The sequence below is a fragment of the Rhopalosiphum maidis genome, chromosome 2 (genome assembly GCF_003676215.2).
Source record: "Rhopalosiphum maidis isolate BTI-1 chromosome 2, ASM367621v3, whole genome shotgun sequence".
Taxonomy (NCBI): domain Eukaryota; kingdom Metazoa; phylum Arthropoda; class Insecta; order Hemiptera; family Aphididae; genus Rhopalosiphum; species Rhopalosiphum maidis.
This window is the reverse complement of record NC_040878.1, coordinates 5,863,085-5,877,349: the sequence shown is the minus strand read 5'-3', so window position 1 is coordinate 5,877,349 and position 14,265 is coordinate 5,863,085. Positions and strand designations below refer to the sequence as shown.

At 32.4% G+C, this 14,265-nt stretch overlaps 1 protein-coding gene across 1 annotated transcript in view; it reads right to left on the bottom strand.

Annotated features, from left to right (window-relative positions):
• The window catches only part of LOC113552374 (puratrophin-1-like), a 159,294-nt gene that overhangs the window by 3,550 nt on the left and 141,479 nt on the right, over positions 1-14,265 (bottom strand). The window contains 4 exon segments of the mRNA XM_026955246.1: positions 27-176; positions 883-1,193; positions 1,289-1,465; positions 1,809-1,985. Coding sequence (XP_026811047.1) covers positions 27-176; positions 883-1,193; positions 1,289-1,465; positions 1,809-1,985 — 815 coding nt within the window.

Here is a 14,265-nt window from a genome sequence, read left to right as displayed (position 1 = left end):
AATATTTATACACAGCCGGCACTCACTTTTGTAACTTAAGTGTTTGCGTGCCGCAATCCATATTCAACTGTAGGTTAGACATGTGGTGCAGATGACTGTTGACGGACAAAGGCGGTAGACTTTGATTTTTGCTGCAACCGAGATCGGGACAATTAGTGTCGTCGCTTTCTTCATTACTGCATACAAATAAAGAATATATTATTATTTAAAATTGTCAAGTGTCAGTTAAAATTGAAATTGTTTAGAAAAAAATGTCAAAAAGTTTGGTTTTCTTAAAAAAAATATATATATTTTACTTTTAACAGTTTAACGAAATAAGCACATGACGTCTTTAATTTGTGTAACGAAAGTACAACACGTTACAAATAAAATCAAATACTTAAATTGTATTATTAATTTATCATAAACAAGTGTTGTGCGTTGCTATTATCTTATGAGATGAGTCACGAATCCAACGACACTATAATATAGCAAATTATTCTTTGAATTATATTAATTGTATAAACAACATTTTATACACATTTACACATTTACACATTTTAATTTCATATGAAATGTATATTGAATATAATAAAATATGAATATTCTACCATACCTAATAGTCATAAACTCATGTTTTTATGTGTTTAGAAACTTCATTTAGTTTCTTATAGTATATCATAAATTGTAATTTTATTTAACCCTAATATTTGTTTTACTATTTAAAATAATACCTATAAATTCTAGAATTAAGTCCTTAATCCTAGTCATAATATTTTTTAAACCGTATATTTAAAATATATATATATATAGTATTATTTGAAATGTTGAAATATACTAATTTTCGGCTACCTTTTTTTTTTTGGTCACCATAAGCGTAAATTTTTATTTTACAATAATTACCTCTTATTTTCATCACTCCCTTCAGTCGTATGAGAGCAGCTCAGTTTTTCCTCGTCTTCTTCATCATTGTAAGTCCAATTGGCAGACGGGATATGACTGAGTGCGAGCCGGTCTGTCTCGCAATAAAAGTTTTCCTCCGTAGCTCCTACCCAGCCACAATGGTGGTTGTCCGCCGTTGAGTTACCATTTGTTGCATGGTGCTCCGGTGCGGACGTCCTTCTAGGTGGCAAGGGAGTACTAGTCGGGAATGTTTCCGGACCCAACAGGTGCTTCAGTTGGTCGTTGGTCTCTTCGCATCTTACCATGGCCACCTGTTTTCAAAAATTATATACCATTAGTATTTCAAAACACTATTTGTCAGAGTATGTTATGAAAACAATAACAAAAGGGAAACGATAGTCATTACCTTGCACTGTTTGATTAGTTTATCATTGTTGAGCTTGTTGGCCAACATCATCATCTCCGAGAAGTGTTGAGCAGTGGGAGACGGATGTGCCATTAAGTATCTTCGTAGTTCTTTAACGTTACGCGTGTCGTGCTTTTCAGATATGTACTTCATACATTCTAAAGCCCAATCGTAAGCCTGTGAAAATAATATACGAAATCAATATTTTCGTTTTACATTTAATGTATTATAATAATATAAATTATTTCTAAATCGATTCACGCATATAACCCTTTTAAACTGTATTATCAATTTATACTGAAAATCCCGTTAATTGTTTTGTCTAATTCCTATTATATTTTAATGCCTATATTTTGTATAGTAACTTCGTTGATCTTTTATTTATCTCATATTAAATTTTAAATAGGTTATAATAATAACCCATTCAATTTTTTTTATTACAATTATTCCTCAATACTCATTATATTTTAGAATAACTTGTATAATTCTAAAATTAAGCACATAAGAATATAGTCTATACCTTATCGAGTAAGTAAAAACAGCGTGATGTATCTTCGAGTCTTTCACGAGTCTCTTCTAGTCGATCACTAAAACCTCTAAGATGCTGCTTTAAAGATTTTGCCAGATCTTTTAGACTGGTGCCATTGCTGCATTGACCTGCTTCTTCCAACAAATCTCCTGCTTTATCGAGATTTTGCTGTAAAAATAAAATAAGAAATTTCAAATAAAAAGTGTATTTAGACATTTTTACACTACTTAATTAATACAGATTGGTCATTGATACATTTTTTAAAAAACTAATTAGCTGCAATTCATGTTGTTTTATTATTAAATGCAATAAAGTGGTTATTCCCAAGCAATTTAGCGTTTAATCAGTACCAGAAAAAATTATTTACATTATTCATAAATTCTAAGTCTATTAGTGGTTGAAGAATATTCGTCGATAATATGAAACCATATTTTACATAAAATACATGATTAGCTATGTAATTCTAAGTGTACATTTCCGTAAAGAAACATTTAACAATAAAATACAATTATTTACACAAACATCCATCGGTATATTACAAATTACTTCAAGGTTTCATAATGTAAATTTAGTGTTTTAGAAATGACAAAAAATATAATTCGTATATATTATTAACAAATAATATTTGATAAAATAATGAGTAATTATCAATAAAAAAAAATTAAATAAAAAATTTTATATGCATCTTCGTATAATAATATGACGTAAACATACAATGTTTTAATAACATACACGTCATACATATTGGTTGTAACACTAAATAAAATATTTGAGAGTATGTTTTAAAAATTGTTTTTATTGTTTGTTAAAACACAAATGTGATGAAATTACTTCAACAAGGCTGAACATTTTTCTCAATAATACGTCTTGTGAAAATGTTCTAAGCCAGAAAATTCAACAATCGCCTTTCGCAATAATAATTATAATACTTGGTTAAATGAACAATAGAGTAAATAGAAACCTAATATTGTGCTATGATAGTTAATTTATCAAAATTTCAAGTTATTAAATTGAAAAAAAAAATGACTGACAACGCTGTATATGTTCTTCTACATAATATTCTTTATTGATACATATAAATACCTATATATTAAATATAATGCCTATGTTTAATTTTTTTTTACAACTAAGAAAATAACATAAGCCACCGTCAGACCTGTAGTACAATAGAAATCGAACAAGATTATTATTTTGTCAACCAGTCTGGTGGATGTGAATGGTGATGATAAATACAAATTATGTGTGTAAACGCAACTCTAAATACTAAAATTATCATCAGGTTTGGACTCATGAACTTTGATTTCATATTATAAATAGCTTACGAAATACAGCTCATTTATCTATCGTAATTTGGACAAAATGCGGGTGCTAACTTTATACACATACTTCCCGGTGCCTACATAAAAATAGATTAAGTCATTTTTTAAATGTATTAATAGTTAAATGTGTTAAAAATTAAATACTGTATGCTTAAAATACGTTTTTTATGTACGACAATGACGAAAACAAAAATTCACATTTTTTTATACAATGCAGGTACACACAAAAGATCAATTAATCAATTCTATTTTGCAAAGTGCGCACATTTAAGTACAGTGCTCTAAAAACGTTACTCAGCAAAATGTTAGTTGGAAATTATCCATGTGTGGCCCCAGGTTCGAGTATGTATAATATAATATATCATGTCAAACAATTTTGTAATTAGGTTATTTAGAAACTTACACATATCGTAGCTTTAATTTAAATACAAGTCAAGAACTATAGAATAAAAATGTCTTTAATTAAAATATATAATGTGATAAAATTATAGTGTAAACCACATCATTATTTAGTATACTAATGAATGATATTTTCGTATCATTTTATAAGTTGCAGTAATGATGGACATACGCGAGAAAAAAATCAAACAATATTCATGTAGATTTGGGTCGTGTGAATATACTAATACAACATCATATTTAAATTATATTTACCCTGTGAATAATTCAGAGGTTAATAATAGTTTAACAGCAATGAATTGTAAGTACTTAGAACAGTAGACCAGTTCGATATTTCGCAAACGTGCATATTTTATAGAATTTTACACGTGTAAAACATACCAATTCGTTTTTGAGATTTTACCTATTTAAATATACATATTTTCAAGGGATTTACATAGGTAATAAGTGTTTATGAATACATTTAATGATATTAAAATTATTTTAGAGTTACAATATAGATTACTCACGGATTAAAATATTTATGTATAGAAGGTCTGTACAGGGGAAAAAGTGGAACGTTGAGTTGACTTATTTTTATACTTTGAACCTGATGATATTACGATTAAATGAGCCTATTTAATTGAAACGTATTTCTTTTTAAATATAAAATGAGACCAACGCATGTAAAGATTGGAATATGCGAATCGCGTCGGCCACAAATATCTTATTGGGTGTTTGTGTGGGAAGAAACCTATTATGAACCCGCTGGGCCTGATTCTTCGATTTTGATACTTTTAGATGTAGGCGAATTTAAATTAAACGAATATGGTTGATCAAAACATTAATTTATTTATGTGGGCTCTCTGAGCAAAATTTGTTATCTTAAAGTATCAAATTGTTTAGGAGTAAAATTTTATACTTCAAATTGTTTTATCTTCTTATGTAATAAATTATTTTTAATGATTATTAAATTTAAAAATTAAAATAATTTATTCGTAGTAAGTACTCCTTGAATAGGTTTTAAGTAAAATTTAAGTTGAGATCCAAAAATAGAGCCTTTTGGTGGTGAATATTGTGACTATATTTTTTTGACTAAGTTGGTCTTTTTTTCCAAATTAAAATATTTATAATTTGTAATATGTATATTTCCTAGGAAAACATTCGGTTTAAACAAAAAGGCGTGTGATGACGTGTTGTTAAAATTAAAAAATTATGATGGTTCTATTATTTATATATTTTTATATTTCATTGACAAATATACAATTGTTAATATTATTGCACTATATCATATTATTATTACATGGTAAATAAAATGAATATGAAATAGATTTTTTTAGTTATCACAAATTTATTTCATTATATAGATCAAAGCAATTTAAATCACTATACTAAATATTAAATGTGAACAAATTAACATAAGAATAAGACTATTAAGTTCTCATTAATTCTTTAAATAAATGATTGTTTGTATAATCTTGAACTATAGAATACTTAAGTCTATAACCTAACATACAATAACCATAATAAAATTCATTTCAAAGAATTAAATAAGCATCTATCTGTCTGAAGCCCACAAATTAACTTAATCTTTTCTACTAAATTTACAGAACTTAGTAAAGGTCTACTAACTACCGTAATTAACTCATTTATTTTTATAGATTAAAATATTTTGACTAGGTATGAGCATTTATTGTAACGAGAAAAGAAATAGTCAATTTAAATTTTCAAAATCCAACAGATTATTTTACAAATTTAAAATAAAAAATATATATTTGACGTACAATAACATAGTTGTAAAATTTTTATTTTATTTTTTTGTAAATATTCTAATTTAGACCCGAAGGCTGATTCGTACGAAGTTACATTAATTGTGTTAACTATATGAGTTTCGTCATCATAACGGAGTATAGTGAAAGCAAAAAGACGGGTGAATAAATGGATCTTTGGCGATTGTCATTTGGTTACATTAAACCATATACGTATCAGCTGGAATAATTACTAATTGGTATGCTCGTATATATCGGTTCGAAGCTAACAAATAGTGATAATCATAATAATAATAATGATGGAAAAAAAAACGATTAAGAAATTTTTTTCTCTTGTTATGAGATTATGTCGATTAGAATGTGTGGGTTAACGACCGGCTCTTTTTAGATATGAATGAATAAACGTAAGCGCGTCCCGCGGAAAGAGTTCGCGTAATTGTATAATATAATATAGGCACATACAATAGACGTCGAAGCATCATCATACACTATTATGTTACGTATATTATACACGATGTACGGCTGTTGTATATTATAGTCGACCACGTTTCGATGTTTTTTCGATAAAAACCGTAGATAGCGATAATGTATACGGGATCATAATAAATAATAATCATCATTGTCGTAAAATTCATCTTATACTTACCGATTACAATACCGTTTAAATTGAATACACGACGCGACGAGTATAAACGAAAGGCGCGAGCGTGCCCGTGAATCCGATATAATTATTGCGCGTTGACAGCAGCAGGACGAAATCTTCATATAAGGACGACACACGATATTATTATTAAAATATTATATTTTATTTAACGAATGCACGCCATATTGTCGTAGGTATCATGTCATTATATCGTACACATGTGTAACACAAATACACAATGTAGTAATAATAATAAGTGTATCGTATACCTACGTATATTATTATACCGGTTTGTGCTGTTTCCATACACATAATATAATATAATATGTTGATATTATTATCCTGTGTATACACGCGAGTCGATTAATGAAATGTACGCGGACAGTGGTGTTTCAAAACACACATTCGGACATTATACATATTATATTATTATACGTGTATATATGGGTACGGTGCAGCAGCATCGGCTTTAGGCGTTATTAAGGTCATCGCGCGCTCACACGTATATATTATATTTTTTATATTATACATTCGTGTTGCATTATATTATATACCTACTCTGGCAACTGAACGCGCACGTATGATATATACCTACGAATAAAAATATGTAATAAAATAGTTCGGGGCACCGCGGACGGAGACCGGACCGGACAAATTCAAATGTGGTCACGAGCGGCGCGCCGTAAAGAATTAAGTAGGTGGTAGATTGGCAGGCGAGCTGCGGGTAAATGTACCATATTAAAATACCTATATATATATATATATATACATATATGTTTATTGCATCGATGGCCCGCGGACGGATTGCGCGTGGAATTTTATCGTATTTAGGTACTTATAATATGCAATATTGTACGTTTACAATGCGCTTGTTACGTATTTTACGGGTAAGCGTATTTACGCGTGTATAGTTGTATTCTACTCTTACTCTAATGTTTATATTATTATATTATGCCATGCTGTTGGACGACGCCTTGCCCGCAACAACGTTTTGACGTGCGATATATTATAATATCAGAATATATTCTGTGATAATACAATATTATTTGGTCACTTTTCAGGTTTTTCGAGTTATCATAAACGTGTATTATACTTTACTCTAACACGTGTTAAATTGTAAGCACACGACCGGACTTGACCGACGACGATTTATTATATTTTTATTATATGCACAAAATAACACTTTAAAATACTCAATATTAATAATTAATAATTATTATTGTGTTGGAACACGCGCAACGATCTAACTTTTATCTAAATTAATTAATGACGGCACACGATTAAATATATTCTAAAATTGGAAAACAAAGCAAAAAAAAAAAATCAAAAAACCAAAAACCTAAAAACCGAAAACACGAAAAATCGATCCAATGAACCGAATCCGTTTGGACCGGCGAAAACACTGCGTACTGACGCTGCAACCGAGACGACGGAGTTTTTTATTTTATTTTTTTATTTGTTATTATTATTACATCGCGACCACCGGTATAGTATTTAATTATATAAATGTTTAAGCGTTCGTAAATGCATCATGACGTGTTGTGGCGAACCGCTGTGTACGCGTTTGGTCTTTTCGTCGAAACGTCATGGTGTACTATTTGTTTACTGACCGATAAGAATTCCATTATCATTATCGAGCACGATGGATTTTATTTTGCACGTGCGCGGCTTAGAATAACCGATACTGTGCATTGGACTCGTAAAAAGATCAAAGCTTTTTTAAGTAATCGATGGTTATATTATACGATACCAACATCATTTCAACGACATTTTTTTTTTTATATTATGTATCTATATTCTATACCTATAAAATACGATGGATTTTAAATGTACAAGTATATTTGATTTGTAAATAAAATTAAGTAGAAAATTTTTGATCGCTGCTTATACCGTTGTATTGGATCTGGTGAACGCGGAGAACTGCATTTTATTTTAATGTGGACATATTAATTATTATTACACAGAAAAAAGTGTCAATTTTTAAATTGACCGCAGTATCCAATCGGTGAATGGTGACTATTTTATATTTAAACCGTTAATCAGTCCTTTTGAATCGGATTACCTTGTTGATCTAATGCCAAAAAACCGGACTACCAGAATGATCGATTGGAATTTAAATACATGCTACCTACCTATCCGCATTATAAAATACAAGTGACCATAGCTATGTGCTCTCGTTAGATAACTCGACTCGAATTAGAACTCAATTGGGTCAACGATGATTCCTCAGGGATAAGGGTCAAATACTAATTAAAATACCACGCGACTCGACTCGTTCGAAAAACACTGTGCGCTTTACTCGCAGGCCACAGCCACAGCACACTAATATCAACTGTTTATGTACCTGTATACATTTTATGAAGACGTGTCGATGGCCGTCGTGCGTGTACCTACAATACATCATCGTGGTCTATAGATAGAACAAGTATATTAAATTATTATAGAGTTTTATGATCTTAAAATAATAAATGATTCCGAATGGGTTTGTCGACCGGTACACCGCATAGTCATAATATTATATATACGAAGTGTTTTATACTATCATGCCTATACAATCTTCGTATAATGTTATAATGATAATAATAAAAAAAACACATACACACACACTCCAGTGCGGTGTCGGGTTTGACGAATCGCCACGGACCGTTGCTATCCGTCTTGTTTACGCGATGGTTTCGGCGGAAAGAATCTTAATTTTTTTGTTGTTCGTTTTGTCTCGCATTCACCATTGTCGCGTATCTCCGTTGACAGATGATTTGCAACGACCGTGTTTTTTGTAGCCGTGTGAACTACTTGAGTAAAAATAAAAGGAAACAACCGGGATCTACGCAATGTCAGCGATTTGCGACCACGAGACTGCAGCAGTATGCACACGTATTAATACACTATTATATAATATATTATGTACATCATCAACGTCTTTGAAAGAACTATGAGAAGGACCACTTATCACCATGCCTACAGTCAACAATATATATATTTACGGTAATACCTATATGGTTACATGTATATATTGTATATATACGTATATAAAACAGTACACCGGAGAGAACTCAGTGTTCGTGCATTAGTCCGGATTTAACGCTCGACGTAACGATTGATATTAATTACGATCGACATAGCGGACGAGTCGGACGACTGTAACCGAAAGCGCGTTTCCTATTTTTCTAGTGCGGAATGTGAAACGCGATATCCGTTTAATATGTAATTCATTAAATAATATAATGACAGTCGTGCGTATAATCGATACAATTGTTGCACAATAACAATATTATGTACTTCTGCGGAGCTCTTAAGGCTTTTGGCATACGACGACCACCGCGCCACTATTATATATATATATATCATATATGCAGTGGAAAAAAATGAAATCGTACTCGTATATTATTATTATAGATGTGTGCAGGTATACCTATTATATACGTGTTTTACGAACACTCCTCGTGCATAATGTTATACACCGGCGGTAGGTTGTGTGCCTATTATATGTGCCGAGAACGAGAAAAAACGTGTCCAAAATCCGAAAACCTCCGGACTAGAAATATCCCAAGTATAGTGTGGACTGACGATGAGAACGTCATATGATGGGTACCAACGCGCACGCCGTGTAAATCGTAAGCGCCCTCCTCCTCTTTTAAATTATTATCATTATTGTTAATACCTGCACACGGCGTGTTATAGGCTCTATTCTGCCGCCCGTAACGGGAACACGAGCGTATATTATTATATATTATGTTCTGGCCGCGACGCGATTTATAATTTTCCGTACGGGCAGATAGGACATTGTAATATCATAACCTACTGCTGCGCTCGGAATACTAAAAAACCGTTTACATTACATTACATGTATATAGTATATAGGCACATCTTTTAGGTGTGTCCCAAATGTGCCATTATTATCGCTGGTATAATATATATAAATATATAATATTATTATTATTTCGCCGCTGTTCGTCTTCAGACCACTTCGTCGTCGTCGTATCCGTGCCATTGTTGTCGCGTCGTTATCATCGTCGTCCCACTGAGCGTGTATACGTATAATATATTATATAGGTACGGCGTGTGTCGTCGACTCCGCCGTCGTCGTTTGTTTTGCTCTCCATATAAGGACCGTTACACTCGCGTGCACTGTATGTATATATGTGTGTGAGCCACCGCCGCGGGACGCGATCGCGGTCGTCAAAAATCGAGGCCGAATTTTCGGACACGTACCTATGTCGCGATAATCGTCCACCGCGGGTACCGCATATATAACAACACAAAATGGTATTATATAGGTGAACGATGTCGCGGACACAGCTCATTCTCGGTTGGGCTACTGTGTTACTGTGTTCGAGATCGCATTTCGGCCATGCCGTGTTTTGATTCACTGTAGCGGATGAAACCGATGCCTAACGCATCCGTGTCCGCGAACAATTATAGGTACGTTATAAAAGCGTGTAATGCGTCAGACCGAAAAAGCGTCGGTTATTACTGAATTTGCATCGCGCTCACTTGCATCAATCGGGTGGACATCAAGTTGCTGCATTACTGTCGCACTTGCGGACTACTGTGTTGGAACAATCGAAAATAATATGATTTCTATATAATAATATTTTATATAGTGTGCCCTGCAGACGTATTACTGTAATTACAGAAGAATTTCTATGATAATAATTATCATTATTATTACATTATATATTTTATTTGGAGTCCTTGAGATCCCACGACACCTGGGATCCTCTGCAGCAGTGTATTTGGACACTCGTCGTCTTTCTAAAATCTAATAATCTAAACTCGATACTCAATAATACAGATAACATTGTCTGCACGACAATCGGAAATGTTAAAACGACTAGCCAATGTATCAAAGTACAACATTGTTTGATTTATCGAGTCAGAGCCATAAATACAATATGTTCTCTACAAGTACCTATATAATGACTAACGTACCTTCCAGGCATTACATTATTTAATTAGCAATTTTCGATAAAGTCTGAATTTATGACATTGACGGTAACATATATTACCATTCGGTGTATAGCGATCGCATTATGCGAGGAGTTTATAGATCCGAGCTACGGTCGCGGAAGGGTCACTGACATCGTGGTGTTCAGAATGTATATGCGCGCGGACCGTAGGCGTGCGTGGACCACCGATGCTGAGCGTCGTTGTACCTGGAGTATATATTATTATTGCCTCAAATACGCGTAGGTATAAATAAATATATTAATACCACTCTTGTCTTTTTTTTCTATGTGTATTATAAATTATAATATCATTATTATAAATTATTTATACATAAATATATATGTATAATTATATGATACATATATACCAGCAGCAGACAAATAACGAGCGTCCCGCGCCTTAAATACAAACGGAACCGCGGAGATGCCAAACTGCAGTAAAACACGGGTCTTCTTCACACACACACGCAAAACCGTAGATAAGTGGACGTGTATCTCGTGTTTCCGAAAACCAAATGAAACGATTCTATGCGACCTGCGGTATGCAAAGTACACATAGTATGTAGAACCATTTTGATAATGAGTGTTGCAGAAAGACGGTGTATAATAATAATAATATAATGTGGGATCCTTTCTAAATCACTCCTCCGTGAACAGATAAAGTACACGCCTAATGTTATATGTACTATACACATTCACACGCATAAATCGTACACAATAAACTATAATATGTAAACGTTATTATAATTAAATATAATAAATTATGCGATTTCGATCGAATGGAATCGTACGGTTGTACTGCGACTGGCCGCGGGTTGAAGACTGCAAGCAAAGTCGCTAGAAAAACTAAAAACCACTAATCGGTTAACCGCAGCGCTCTATTGTATATATTATGCTCAATATAGGAAAACCAGAGAATTCAAAATACATGCAGGATTTTTGTTGTTTATTAAACAAACAATAATGTTATTTTATTTACTTCATGATATGTGGCTTGCGATAGCGTGGTGTACACAAAGTTTGCACGAGTTTATACTATACTACCTGCTTACAGGTAATGTTTTGTGTAGGTAAAGAATTTTTTTCAAGGTTTCGCGTTATTACCGTATCTTATCTGTATACAAATAAAAAATAAATTAAAGATACATTTTTTTTTATCCAACCTAACCTCCAGACGAGATACTACATTACTATCGACGGTAAAAGTTGTATACGCGCAGATAACGAATGACGCGCCGACGAATGGTAAACTGCATCTCACCTACAAGTAATAAGTTTTGATTGGTTTCGGTTTATTAAATATGTCGTCATCGTAGATCAATATAGATATACGGGTTTAGCACTAAATAAAGATGTCGGATTGACCGCGAGAGAATATCGCGCAATAGTTAAGTGAATCTAATAATATGTACACGCATCTGACTTGGGTTCGTGTAATATATAATTATTATACCGTCGAACCGAACATAAAATAACATTGCGTTCAACGCCCGGCAGCCGATGAATTACAGTTCTTCTGCAAAGGTATAATACAATAATATTAATACAGATTAATCGATATACCTAGCTATTTATAATAGTCGATCGACGAGAAGTTAATCGATTCCGTTCAATAGGTAGTAAAAGCCACCAGGTACGGAATTTATTTAATACCGAGAATAGGAGTAAACTTTAAAAAATTTAGACGTGGTATCTGCAATTACATTTACATTAGAATACGATAATTTGATTGGTATTTATTAATCGAATTTACTATTAGTACTTATTTATCACGGTTATTTATACTTTAAAGTTTTAACGAAACTTGCAGCTAAAGTTTTCACATACACTAATATTCTTAAATTTAAAAACATTTAATTTTCATATCGCGCATGTATGTATTGTACAAAATAATTAATCTTAACATTTTAATCCGAATGGTTTCGACTAGGCGGGTCTAGCGAAAAATGTGTACACCCAAACTGTATAATTTTTTTTTCGCTCAATATTTATACGTCTAACAACTGAAATAATTTTAAATGTCGTGTCGCATAATAAACGTACTTACAGGTATTATAATGTGTATGTATATAATACGTACGTCTCTCATACATTTAGACACACAAATTCGCAATGCACGTCCCGGCATTGAACGTTACGAACACAATACATTTTTTAAAAAGCCAACGTCGTTTTCTAACGAAATATAATAATATTGTATTTTTATCGGAGCATGATATCGTATACAGTACCGCTGTATACGTATATATATATTATATTAGTAGAAGTCTGACAACAGATGACGACAACGACGGGACGGTGGTGGACAGCTGACTATTATATATACATATATATATATATAATCAAGTAAATATGTGTTTGTGTGTGTGTGTATAATATACACAAGTAGGGAGGCTATTATTATGATTTCAAACCATGACACCGAGGAAAAAGAAATAATGGGTAATAAGAACGTTATATTATTTTGTTGCTTCGTGAAACGACCAAAAAAGGTGGGGCGTGCGACATCATAGGATTATGCGATTTGATAGAGATCGGAGAATGGGCAAATATTAGGTTTTTTTTTTAATATTATTATCGGCTTAATTAATAATGACAATACAATATAATCGAGAGCGGCGTAGACAAAAAAAAAAAAAATCAGCTTCATTATAGTATACATAGCCATACATTCTATGTATGTATAGATATTTCTAAATTAGCGAACACAGACAAATTTTTAATATTGTGATCGAATTTTACAAAGAAAAAAAACACTAAATAATAATACGCTATTACGCATAGTGTCATAAATAAATATGCCTATAAATTATGCACATACTGTCAGTGATTTTAAACTATATTTCGAAGAGCTCTATATAAAACTGTTTGCGTGTTGTATAAACTCAATAAGGGACTCCGCGAAGACACATTTAAATTGAATCGAATTAAATATCATTAGTTATGTCACATAACTAATGTGTCTTAATAAGCAATGACTAATGGTCATCGTGATTTATAGTTTTTATTCGTTTTAAGTTTGACGTTTCTGGCTTTTTGAGCTCCACTGACTTATATTTTAGCAACTTAAAGACTCCGTAAACAAAAAAGTTGAGAACCGCTGGTCTAAATTAAAACAGGTCGTGCGATTTTATATAAACGTGTCGACAGATAGCCGCCGTCGTTCCCGCCGTAATATCGTTTTGCTGTAATATATTATTATAATATGCGCGCAAACATATATGCCTATATATTGTATAAATTATAATATTATCGCATTTTTTTTCCAAACAACTCTGATAGATATACCAATATTATAAATTGCTACGCGTTGCCAGTGTGCGGAGGATATAGGCATCGCGAGCCTGGTCGAACGGTCGCGGCGACGGGTTCGTGACACCTCGGAGCGCC